This window comes from Suncus etruscus, chromosome 11 (genome assembly GCF_024139225.1).
Source record: "Suncus etruscus isolate mSunEtr1 chromosome 11, mSunEtr1.pri.cur, whole genome shotgun sequence".
NCBI lineage: Eukaryota > Metazoa > Chordata > Mammalia > Eulipotyphla > Soricidae > Suncus > Suncus etruscus.
Genome location: NC_064858.1, coordinates 109,192,971 through 109,205,653, shown reverse-complemented (window position 1 = coordinate 109,205,653; position 12,683 = coordinate 109,192,971). Strand labels below are relative to the sequence as shown.

The window sequence follows — 12,683 nt, the reverse complement described above, 5'->3', positions numbered from 1 at the left end:
AATTTTACTTTAGCAGTCTAGAAATAAAACCCAGGACCTCGTGTAAATAAAGCAAATGATCTACCAATGAGCCGCATTCACAGCCCTAGTTTTATTTTTTAAACTTTATTTATCTATTGATTGATTGGTTGGTTGGTTTGGGGGCCACACCAAGCAGTACTCAGGGGTTATTGCTGGCTCATTGCTGGCTCTAAACTCAGAAATTGCCCCTGGCAGACTGGAGGACCACATGGGATGCTGGGAATCAAACCAGGTCCTTCCAGAGTCGGCATACAGGCAAACAGGCAAACGCCCCACCCATCTCTCTGGACCCTAGTTTTCATATTAAAATAATACAAAATACTGTATTTACAAAAACAAATCATTCACTTTTATTTTCAGAATAAGAATTTTAAGTATTTGACTTCAATTTGCAATTTAAATTTATTTTGTAGTTAACTATAATTCAATAGTCCTTTTCTATGTGATTTCATTGTCTTAAAACGTCACATGCACTATTTTCAGTAGAAAAAATTTTACTTATTAAGAGCAAAGATAATTTCAGTAAAAATGGAGTCAACCACCATATCTTTTCTTGAGTTCTTCAAGAGAATTATTCTTTAATCCTGATTTATCTATGTGATTGAATAATATACGTGCAACTGGAAAAGAAAAAAAAACTTTATGTTAATCACTATTTTATAAAAACTAGAACAATTTTTAATTAAAATAATTAAAAGGGTACTCTGAAATGTAAAATAAAATTACATTTTAAAGCACAGTCATTAGTATTATTTATAAATTCTAATTCAGATATTTTAAAAAAACAACCTAAAACAGCAGTCAAGTGACATTTTTCACTAAAATAGTTTGCTTTCTACATCTTCAACGATACAGAGTTAATTCCATCTATAAAATATAAAATATGATATGAACCACCAGTGCAAGAATCTGTTTAAAATCCAGGCTTTCATTGGTAACAAATAAAAAGGTCTTATTTGTGGTGTTTAAAAAAAAAATGTTAGGCCAAAAAGAGTATACAGCAGGATGGCTGTTTCGCCTTGTACACTACTGACCTGGGATCAATCTCTGGAATCCATATGTTCTTGTGAGCCCACCAGAAGAGATTTCTGCATGCAGACCTAAGAGTAACCCTGAGCACTGCCCACAAACCAATAAATAAGTGAATAAAATTAAAAAGTGTGACTTATCTGAGTATGCTATTATGTCAATTAACAGTTTTCAAATTAAAAATCACTTTTTGGGCGCCAGAGTGACAGCACTCCGGAACAGGGTTCGATCTCCAACATCCCATATCCAGAGCCTGCTTGGAGCAATTTCTGAGTGCAGAGCCAGGAGTAACCCGAGAGCGCAGGGTTTGGCCGAAACCTCCCCCCCCCAAATTTGCTAAATAAAAAAATCAGTTTTAGGGGCCAGAGAGATAGCATGGAGGTAAGGTTTGCCTTCCATACAGAAGGACGGTGGTTCGAATCCTGGCATCCCATTTGGTCCCTCGAGCCTGCCAGGAGCGATTTCTGAATGTAGAGCCAGGATTAACCCCTGAGAGCTGCCGGGTGTGACCCCCAAAAAACCCAAAAAACAAAAAAATCAGTTTTAACAAAGTTTTTGGCTGCTACTATAAACTGAAAATTAGCAATAACATCTACAAGTCATGTTTAGTGAGCTTTTCATTTATTATATAATAAAATAAATTAACTAGTGAGAGTTAAAATTAGGTTTTCTTTTTTTTTTTTGGTTTTTGGGCCACACCCTGTGACGCTCAGGGGTTACTCCTGGCTATGCGCTCAGAAGTTGCTCCTGCCTTCTTGGGGGACCATATGGGATGCCGGGGGATCGAACCGCGGTCCATCCTAGGCTAGCGCAGGCAAGGCAGGCACCTTACCTCCAGCGCCACCGCCCGGCCCCAAAATTAGGTTTTCTTATGAATCATATAAAATCATCTTTCATCCCATTTGAATCATCCACACTCAAATACTTCATTTTATACTGATATTATCATTTTTGGTCCTTTGGGGGAGGGGGCACACCCAGCTCTGTGCTGAGGGCACAGGAGATCATATGGGGTTTCGGGGATGGAACTCCAGTCAGGCCATTTGCAAGGCAAGAACCCTGATGCTCTCCAGCATCTCACAAGCAACACTTCAGAAAAAAACAGTTACAGTTCAAGTTCATGTTGTTCAGTTACTTATTAATGTTCCCCATTAACATTTCAGTTTTAATGATACTGCAATAATAAAACTAACAACTGAAATGAGTAACAACTAAAACATACTGACTGCTTTATGATATGCCAGGAATCATTGTAAGATTCTACAATTTTTGTGTTGCCTTTTTTTTTTGGGGGGGGGGGTTTAGTTTTTGGGTCACACCTGGCATTGCTCAGGGTTTCCTCCTGGCTCTCCACTCAGAAATTGCTCCTGACAGGCTCGGGGGACCATATGGGATGCTGGGATTCGAACCACTGTCCTTCTGCATGCAAGACAAATGCCTTACCTCCATGCTATCTCTCTGGCCTCCAAGGTTCTACAATTTAATTTAGCTGACAATGGAAACCCAACTGGTACAATAGCACAGGCAGTCCATTCTGAAGAGCCATCCCACATTCTTTTAAGCATATCTGAACTTAGAGTAGTTAGAATTTCATTATTCAACAATTTCTACTGCGAAGCTACTATATACTAAGCACTGTTCTTTTCTCTGAGGCTATACTCTCAAGCAGTTTCACTCTTATTACGGAGAGATAATAAACACAAAAATACTGTTAACTAGTTATAAACTACGAAGAAAAAAATAAAATAGTAATGACTCGAATAATATGAGCAGCTGAACCTTCTCAGATGGGACCAGACTACAAGGCTGAAAAGAAAACTCTGGGATACTTTTTAAAATAAAACAATCACCAAAACTGCCAATGGAAACCCAGCAGCTTCCACTAACACTCACATTCACCATTTTCCTGTTCGAAAAATGGCTCAGCTCTTCTTCCAAGCTCCAAAATAAAATAATGGTCAGATACTTCCTAGGTAGTTTGGTACGGGGATGATACCTCTGTGACATTCTTGAGTATTAGGAGCAGATTCCCCTTTCTGCATGAACCACAGCAACCTAATTCCACCACTTAACCTTCTTAAACTGCCAAGCCACCAAGTCTATTTCAGATTTATAGATCCTGGACTGTGCACTGTGTGGCCCCTAAAAATTTTATAGCAATATCAATCCAGTCGCATCATAGAAAATCTGATGGAAAAATTACATAATAATCTACCAAGTTCTGTGAATCCAAACAATAATAGAGAAGGAACAACTAGCACCAACCAAAGGCTGGTAAATACTTAGATATGACTTTAGTAATAGCATAAGTTGACCCTCGTTGATCTAAGCTTTGATAATTCCATTTGCCTTTGTGTTATTACAAACAATATGAAGTAAACCTGTTTGTGTCTGTAAGGGGTGTGTGTGAGAAATTAGGGACACTAGTGAAGTGAAGGTCACACTGGAGGTGGGATTGATGTTTGAACTCTGAATGCCTGAAAAAAGTTGGCAAGTCATGGTGTTACAATAATAAAAAAAATTTAAAAGCCTTGCAGCCAAGACGTACCAAGTATATATATATATATATATATATATATATATATATATGTTTTTGGGCCACACCCATTTGATGCTCAGTGGTTACTCCTGGCTAAGTGCTCAGAAATTGCCCCTGGCTTGGGGGGACCATATGGGACGCCTGGGGATTGAACCGCGGTCCTTCCTTGGCTAGCGCTTGCAAGGCAGACACCTTACCTCTAGCGCCACCTCACCGGCCCTCAAATCTATATTTTTATTAGTACTGTTTAATCCCATAAGTGTTAGGTTTGAGGGTTGGTTTTATTTTGCCACATGAATTTAAATAATCCTAATGCATTAAAGTCTTTTCTACTTAAAAAGAGTAGAATAATGAGGGTAATGAAGGAGAGAATGTAGACAGTTATTTTTAGTAGGTGTGTTGAGGAAATGTGCCTCTGAAAGGATAACTGTTAAAAGTAAAGTATATGAAGTGAGGAAGCCGGCAAGATGAAGCTATGTGGGAAGACAACATAAACTGAAGGGAGAGACAAATGCAGTCTGGATCTAAAAAAAAAAAAGGTGGCTGGTTTTATACATTAAAAAGATGTTGTCAGGCACAGTAATGAAACAAGAGAAGAACAGGTTAGAAGAGTATTAAGAAAGTACTATTTGGGGCCGGGAAGGTGGCGCTAGAGGTAAGGTGCCTGCCTTACAAGTGCTAGCCAAGGAACAGACCGCGGTTCGATCCCCCGGCGTCCCATATGGTCCCCCCAAGCCAGGGGCGATTTCTAAGCACATAGCCAGGAGTAACCCCTGAGCGTCAAACGGGTATGGCCCCCCCCCCCCAAAAAAAAGTACTATTTTATTTTATTTTTGCTTTTTGGGCCAACCCTATCAATGCTCAGGAGTTACTCCTGGCTCTGCACTCAGAAATCCTGACAGGCGAAGGGGACCATATGGGATGCAGAGATTCAAACCACCCTCTGTCCTGGATCGGCTGCATGCAAGGCAAATGCTCTATTGCTGTGCTCTCTCTCCAGCCTGAAGGCATACATCTAAACCTGGGTCCATCCAGGGTAGGCCATATGCAAGGCAAATATCCTACTGCTTTATTATCGTTTTGGCCCCGCTTATGTTTTTGTAATGAGATTTTTAGGTAGTAATTAAAGATAAAACAGGAACTCCCTTTTCAATAAAAATCTGTCTAGAGGCCAGAAAAAGGGGCTAGAGCGATAGCACAGCAGGTACAGCCTTTGCCTTACACTGGGCTAACTCAGGTTTGATTCTTGGCAACGCATATGGTTCCCTAGGCCTGCCAGGAGTAATTTCTGAGTGGACAGCCAGAAGTAAATCCTGAGCACAGTCAGGTGTGCCCCCCCCAAAATTAAAAAAATAAAATAATAAAATAAAGGTCAGGAAGTTGCTTAAAGGCTGGTACAAGTCTGACTTACCTTGAGCAATGCCGAATGCAGCCCCCACTAAAAATAAAGAGCTAAAAGACCAAAGAGATAATACAGTAGGTAGGGTGCTTGACTTCCACATTATTGACCCAGTTTTTATCCTGACACCCTTTATAGTGCCCTAAGCTCCACCAGGAATAGTCCGAGTGCAGAGCCAGGAGTAGGCCCTGAACATAGCAGGTGCGGTTCCCTTGACCACAGAACAAAACAAAAAATAAGAAAAAACAATAAAAGAAAAAAGATGTCTTCGAAGAACTTACGTTTTTTCTCAGGTTCTGACATAAACATCACTGCCATATCAAAGCGTCTTAATTCAGAAAGTCTTTGCAAAATTTCAAAGATGAGTGATGGTTTTTCTTTCCTGAAATAAACCAAATATAAAGCAATGAGCAATTTAGCTTAATTCACTGAGTTTTGTTTACTAACATAATCTAGTAACTAGTCTATATATATCTAAACTCTCCATCTGTTTTTAAACTGGATATATATTTTTAGTACCCAAATAGATTATTTAAGTAAATTAAAGAGGTTTCTGTTTTTGGTCCACATCTGGCAGTGCTCAGAAATGACTCCTGGCAGGGCTTAGGGGATCAACTGTGGTGCCAGGAATCGGATCCAGGTTGGCCATGTATGGCAAATGCCTTATCCACTATGTTATTTTTGGGCCTAAGAAATTAGATTTTGGGGGACCGGAGATATAGCACAGCTGTAGGGCGTTTACCTTGAATGCAGCTGAACCAGGATGGATGGTGGTTCAAACCTCAGCATTCCATGTAGTCCCCCTGTGCCTGCCAGGAGCAATTTCTGAGTGCAGGGCCAGGAGTAACCCCTGAGCACTGCCGGGTGTGACCCAAAAACAAAAACCAAAATAAATAAATAAATAAAATAAAATAATTAAAAAAAAAAAAAGAAATTAAGACTTTTTCTGATTTGGGGCCATGGCAGTGTCTAGGGGTTACTCTTGGCTCTGCCCTCAGGAATTACTCCTGGCAGTGCTCAGGGGACCCTATAGGATGCCATTGACCAAACCCAGGTAGGTCACATGCAAGGAAAACACCCTACCTGCTGTGCTATTGCTCTGGCTCCAGAAACAAGAATATTCTTAAATATAAACCTGAGCTTAAATACAATTTTGTTATAACTTATCACTTTCGTATTATGGACCTTCTAACTAAAATAATTTTAGCATCACTTTCCTGCCCTAGTTATTACTTTCTGCCTTTCCAATTTTTGCTTTTGCATTATACCTGGTGGTGCTCATGGGGTTTTACTCCTGGCTCTGCACTCAGTAATCACTGCCAGGCAGGCTCAGAGAACCATACAGATTGTTGAGAATCGAACCCAGGTTGGTCATGTACAAGGCAAGTGCCCAACCGCGTGCTATCTCTGGCCCAGTAATTTAGCCTTTTTGTTTTGTTTTGTTTATGTTTTGAGATCACTCCGGCAGTGCTCAGAGGTTGCTCCTGGCTCTGCTCTCAAAAAACACTCCTGGCTGGCTCGGGGGTGGGGGAGTGGGGGATGGGGGGGATATATGAGATGTAGGGATTAGAACCACCATCTGTCCTGGATCCGCTGCATGCAAGGCAAATGCCCTATCGCTGTGCTATCTCTCCAGCTCAGAAATTTCCCGTTTTTGTTTTTGTTTTTTGTTTGCTACAACGTACCATCTCTTTATGATTTCCATAACAGTAAACTTTACTGGAGAGTTAATCTGGCTAGACAGTAGACCATAATATAATAGTAGGCACTAAGATAAAAGTGGACAGAATTAAAAATCAAAAAAACATGCATTACAATAGGAAAGTTAACTTAAAAAATTAAACTTACTCAATGTAAAAGTCATGCAGAATTTTAATGATTTGGTTGAATACATCTGGATCTAAATTTTTCTGAAACAGCTTAGGATATAAAGATGGCTCAATTTGCTTAGGAAAGATAAAAGAGAAAATTAAATTATGGCAATATTCATGAACCACAGGTATATAATAATTGCCAAGGCGATTATAGCAAAGAGTAACTGTCACAAGTACCATAAGTATTAGTGTTTAGTGAATAATTATGACGTAAAACTAAAATATAATGATGATAAGAAAGAAACGAGAAGAACTAAAGAAACTTGAACCTTCCCATTAAAGTCAGTTTAAAAATTTCATGAACAGGGGCCAGAGAGATAGCATAGCTACAGGGCATCTGCCTTGCAAGCAGCTGATCCACAGTGGATGGTGGTTCAAATCCCAGCACCCATAGGGTTCTCTGAGCCTGCCAAGAGCAATTTCTGAGTGCAGTGCCAGGGTTAACCCCTGAGCGCTGCCAGGTCTGACCCAAACACCAAAAAAAATTAAAATAAAAAAAATTTTCATGTACAGGAGCCAGAGCAAACAGTGCTTGAGTTGTATGTGGTCAACCTGGGTTCAAATCCCCAGTAAGCTATAGTTCCCTAGCCCACTAAGGAGTGATTCCTGTGTGCAGAGCCAGGAGTAACCCCTTAGCATGAGGCTTGGCCCGCCAAAAAAGAAAAAAAAGTTAATAAATTCATAAAGAGATATATACACTACCCTAAGAGATCCAGGAAACAAGAAAGAACTCAAGGAACGATGGTCTCAAACATAAAACTACATGTGATTGTAGATTACAAAGCAGGTACATATTGTATAATTTAAAAATATAATTTACTGGGGCTGAAGCGATAGCAGTGGATAGGGCTTTTTGCCTTGCATGAGGTCAACCCAGATTTGATCTCCGACATCACACATGATCATCTGAGCTTGACAGGAGCAATTTCTGAGCACAGACCCAGGGGTAACTGCTGAGTAGTCAGGTGAGGCCCAAAATAAGTAAGACAGTAATAACTCATACTTTCCCAAAAAGAATGTACCAATTCATTATTTAGTAAATTTCTATCCTTTATTTTTCTTGTAAGCTCATTTTTAGGTCATATATTCTAAACGTTGCTAAAACAGAGGGTATTTTAGCTTCTTTCCCATTGGAAGAATAATAGATTTAATTGGATTGAGTTATTTTATATGAGGGAATTTTACATTGAACCTGCTTTCAAAGATTTCCTTGTGTGCAACTATTTATAACATTCATGCCAAATTAATATATTCTATCAGGTAAAGAGTAAGAATAGTTCCTATATAGCCATTTAAAAAATGTTTTATTTTCATTTTATTTTGTGGGCCAAGATTGGAAAGAAGTCCACACCAGCAGTGTTCGGGGTTTACTCCTGGCTCTGCACTCAGAGATCACTCCTGGCCAGCTCAGAGGATCTTATATGGTGCCATAGATGGGAGTGCGGTTGGCTGTGTGCAAGGCAAGTGCCGTACTTGCTATATGATTGCTCTGGCCCTCAATGTAATATTATACAAAACAAACAAAGAAAACCCAACTACTAGACAGTAACAAAAAGGTCATTGACCGTCTACTTACAAGAGAACTACCAGCTCCTTCTTACCTTCAAATACTGATACAACATATCTGGAGAACATTTCAACTGTCTAAAATCAGATTCAAGTTGGAATGAGTTGGCAGGAACCGGAGGGACAGCTGTGATAAACTGAGAGGGTACTTTGTCTGGCTCTACAGAAGTATTACTCTGTTTCAAATTCACTTGAGGCCTGAAACAATACAGAGGCAATTAGAAAAGAACCATATAAAGAGTGAAAGTTTGAATAAGAAACAATCTTTTTTTAATTTCTACATTGACTAGTATTATATTCTTAGATTACTGAAGTATTTCAGCTGCCAGTAAATATATTCTTGGCAAAAACACAGTAAGCCTTTAAATATTCCCACATGCATATTAAATATTCTATTCTTATATTCTGAGCCTTATTAAATCGGTCACCATTTAAACACACCACTTTTAGATACTTTCATTACTTTATTACACATATACAAAACTGTCTTTTAAAAATCTGAATGAGGGGGGCCGGCAAGATAGCATGGAGGTAAGGCGTTTGCCTTCCATGCAGGACAGTGGTTCGAATCCTGGTATCCCATATGGTCCCCCATGCCTGCCAGGGGCGATTTCTGAGCATAGAGCCAGGAGTAACCCCTGAGTGTGTGGGTGTGACCCAAAAACTAAAAAAAAAAAAAAAAAAAAAATCTGAATGATGGGGCCAGAGAAATAGCACAGTGGTGGGGCATTTGCCTTGCATGTGGCCAACCTGGGAGGAACCCAGTTCGATTCCCAGCATCTCCTATGGGCCCCCTAGCCTACCAGGGGCAATTTCTGAGTGCAGAGCCAGGAGTGATCCCTGAGTGGCACCAGAGGTAAGGTGTCTGCCTTGCAAGCGCTAGCCAAGGAAGGACCTCGGTGTCCCATATGGTCCCCTTCAAGCCAGGGGCAATTTCTGAGCGCTGAGCCAGGAGTAACCCCTGAGCATCAAGTGGGTGTGGTCCAAAAAAACAAAAACAAAAACAAAATTAACCCTTCTTTCCCTCCCTCCCTCTCCTTCCTTCCTTCCTTCCCTCCCTCCCTCACTTCTTTCCTTTCTCCCTCACTTCCTTCCTTCCTTCCCTCCCTCACTTTTTTCCTCTCTCCCTCACTTCCTTCCTTCCCTCCCTCCCTCCCTCCCTCCCTCACTTCTTTCCTCCCTCCCTCACTTCCTTCCTTCCTAAAAAAAAAGAAAAAAAGAAGAAAAAAAAACCCTAACAATCCATCAATAAAGTTTAAAAAATAAAAATCTGAACTATCAGCTTAAGATAGCTCAAGAAAGAATGTTTCCTTCTTTAAAACAAAACAAATATTAAATATTAATCCACAATCCATAAATTCATACTCTAAGTATAATTCAAACATACTGTTCAAATATCAACCCACACTTCATCCATTCATAGCACTGTCACTTTAAACAGAAGTATTCTTACGCAAATAAGTGCCTTGCCTACAGTCAACCCAAGTTTAAGTCCCAGAGCCCCACTAGGAGTGATCCCTGAGCAGAGCCAGGAGTAAGCCCTGAGCGTCACCCAGTGGTGAAGAAGAAACTTCTAGTAGGAGTTTCAAATGTCAATTCAAAAATAGTTTCACTACCCCAAAATAAATGCCACCTATTATTTCATATTCATATCATTAAGAAAGAACATAAATATCTTAGAAATATTTCAAATTTCAGATTTTAGATTTAAAAATAAAGGGGGCGTGGGGACCAGTAGCCAGCAGGTAGGGAGCTTGCCTTGCATATGGTTGATCCGGCACATCAATCTCCACATCCCAGATGGCCCCCAGGCCTCCCGGGAGTAATTTCTGAGTACAAAGCCAGGAGTAACCCGAGCTCTACCGCTCTACCGGTGAGGGCCACAAGCCAAAAAAAAAAAAAAAAAAAGGAAGGAAGGAAAAGAATTAGGGCGGGGTCAGATAGTTCCATGGGCTGAGCTTTGCACATGGGAGGAAAGGTTCAGTCTCCAGCACTGCACTTCCCAGTACACCACCAAGAGCAACCACTAAGCACTATTGAGTGTGGCCCAAAACCAAGTATTTTCCTTCCAGTTAAAAAAACGACCAGGGCCAGAGTGGTGGCGCAAGCCGTAAAGTATCTAACTTGCCCACGATAGCCTAGGACAGAATCCCCCGGCGTCCCGTATGGTCCTCCAAGCCAGGAGCGATTTCTTTTTTTTTTTGTGGTTTTTGGGTCACACCCGGCAGTGCTCAGGGGTTATTTCTGGCTCCAGGCTCAGAAATTGCCCCTGGCAGGCACAGGGGACCATATGGGGTGCTGGGATTCCAACCGATGACCTCCTGCATGAAAGGCAAACGCCTTACCTCCATGCTATCTCTCCGGCCCAGCCAGGAGCGATTTCTGAGTGCAGAGCCAGGAGTAACCCCTGAAGCATCATCAGGTGTGCTCAAAACTAGTATAGAAGGTTAGGCAGTTTGGGTGGTGGTGTTTTTTTTTTTTTTTTAAATAAATGGACAGGGCTGAGGAACAGTATACCAGATATAATATTTGCCGTGTACATGGAGGACCCATGTTTGATCCCCTGAAGTCCATATAGCCCCTTGTGCCCCCTAGGTGTGATCCCTGAGTACAGCGCCAGGAATAAGCCGAGTACGGCCAGTTGTGCGCTCCTTCCCTGCCCCCACAAAAAAATACTAACATTGGCAAGGGCTTGCTGGAGCGATAGTAAAGTGGGTAGGGTGCTTGCCTTGCATCCAATCCAGGTTCAATCCCTGACACCCCATATGGTCTCTCAAGGCCAGCCAGAAGTGGTCCCTTTGCACAGAGCCATAAGTAAACCCTGAACAGTCAGGTGTGGTCCAACCCCTTCTCCCAATAAAACAACAAATTCGGTGACAAGTACAAATTAGAAGTTTTATTGTGGCAAATAAATGGCCCAGCTCCACAACTGATTTTGGAAAGACACCACAGCTGAGCTGACCCGGGTAGTTTGGGTTTCTGGCCTTATCTCGAAATGAGGATGGGCTTCTCAGGATGAGGATGGACTGATTCCCCAACCTTTTGGAAAGCCCAGCCGAGATGCCAGATGGCTGAATTATTCCAGTTCCAGATACTGGTGCATGGCAGCATGTTTATCCAAATTTCTCAGTATTGATAGCCCAAGAGGAGCTCCGCAAATTAGATGGGAAAACTGTGTAGAGGCCCAGTAGGTTCAGTGAGCAATATAAGAAGGCTCAACTAATGGCTAACAGCCTAGTAAATACGCAATGACTTTAGTATGATAGTGTAATTATGAGATAAATGCTATAAAAAGCAATATGAAGTAAATTATTTTGTGCCTGCTAAGAGGGCAGACTGAGAAGGTGAGTAGGTAACTGGGGACACTGGTGAAGGGAACGTCACCCCTGTGGTGGGATTGGTGTTGGAACACAGAATACCTGAAACAACTCTATTATGAACAACTTTGTAAATCAGGGTGTTTAAATAAAGTTTCAAACATTAAACAAAGATCTCATTGGTAACTTAAATTTTCTCATAGAATTACTTTTTTTTTTTTTTTTGGTTTTTGGGTCACACCCAGCGGTGCTCAGGGGTTACTCCTGACTCTGAGCTCAGAAATCACCTCTGGCAGGCTCGGGGGACCCTACGGGACGTCAGGATTTGAATTACTGTCCATACTGGGTCGGTTGTGTGCAAGGCAAACGCCCTACTGCTGTGCTATCTCTCCAGCCCCCAGAATTACCATTCTTACATGACTTAAATAAAAGAGATTTCTACTCACTTAAGATCTGAAGACTCGTTGATTCCTTCTATTTTCAGTACTTTGGCTTTTGGAATATCACTTGTGGATAAAGGGCCATCTTGGCTTGGAATTTTCTTATTTGCAGTGCCTGTGGCTGCTATTACATTTGCTAGATTAATAGGATTATTCTTTGGAGAAGCAGCAGTAGTACTATCTGGCACATCAATGGTCTGTATCAAATTACCAGTTTCTTCTATAATAATCTTCCTGAGTGGGCTCTAAAACAATTAAAATCAGTCTTTAAATACACACAGAAAGGTTTCCTGTTCTAGGGTTATTAAATTAAAAGGCTTTAGTGTTCTTCAAGTCAGTATTTCAGTTGGAAGCTAAATTAAATCTGATGTCTAGACAATTTAGACATCATACTCTAAGAACATAAAGAATAAAGACCAGATAAGTGGTAGATCACCTGCATTGCATTTGTGAGGCCCTATATTTGATCCCCAGCTCTGTAAAGTAAAAACAGAAAAC

At 40.9% G+C, this 12,683-nt stretch overlaps 1 protein-coding gene across 2 annotated transcripts in view; it reads right to left on the bottom strand.

The window, feature by feature from the left end:
* Positions 1 to 345: 345 nt before the first annotated feature.
* The window catches only part of RPAP3 (RNA polymerase II associated protein 3), a 62,877-nt gene continuing 50,539 nt past the window's right edge, over positions 346 to 12,683 (bottom strand). The window contains exons 12-16 of one of the 2 annotated variants that reach the window (XM_049783954.1): positions 12,192 to 12,430; positions 8,464 to 8,626; positions 6,837 to 6,934; positions 5,270 to 5,370; positions 346 to 641 (exon numbers count right to left, since the gene is read on the bottom strand). In XM_049783954.1, coding sequence (XP_049639911.1) covers positions 556 to 641; positions 5,270 to 5,370; positions 6,837 to 6,934; positions 8,464 to 8,626; positions 12,192 to 12,430 — 687 coding nt within the window. In that variant the 3' untranslated portion in view covers positions 346 to 555. The remainder of the gene's footprint in view (positions 642 to 5,269; positions 5,371 to 6,836; positions 6,935 to 8,463; positions 8,627 to 12,191; positions 12,431 to 12,683) is intronic. The other variant, XR_007500279.1, reaches the window with a different exon arrangement.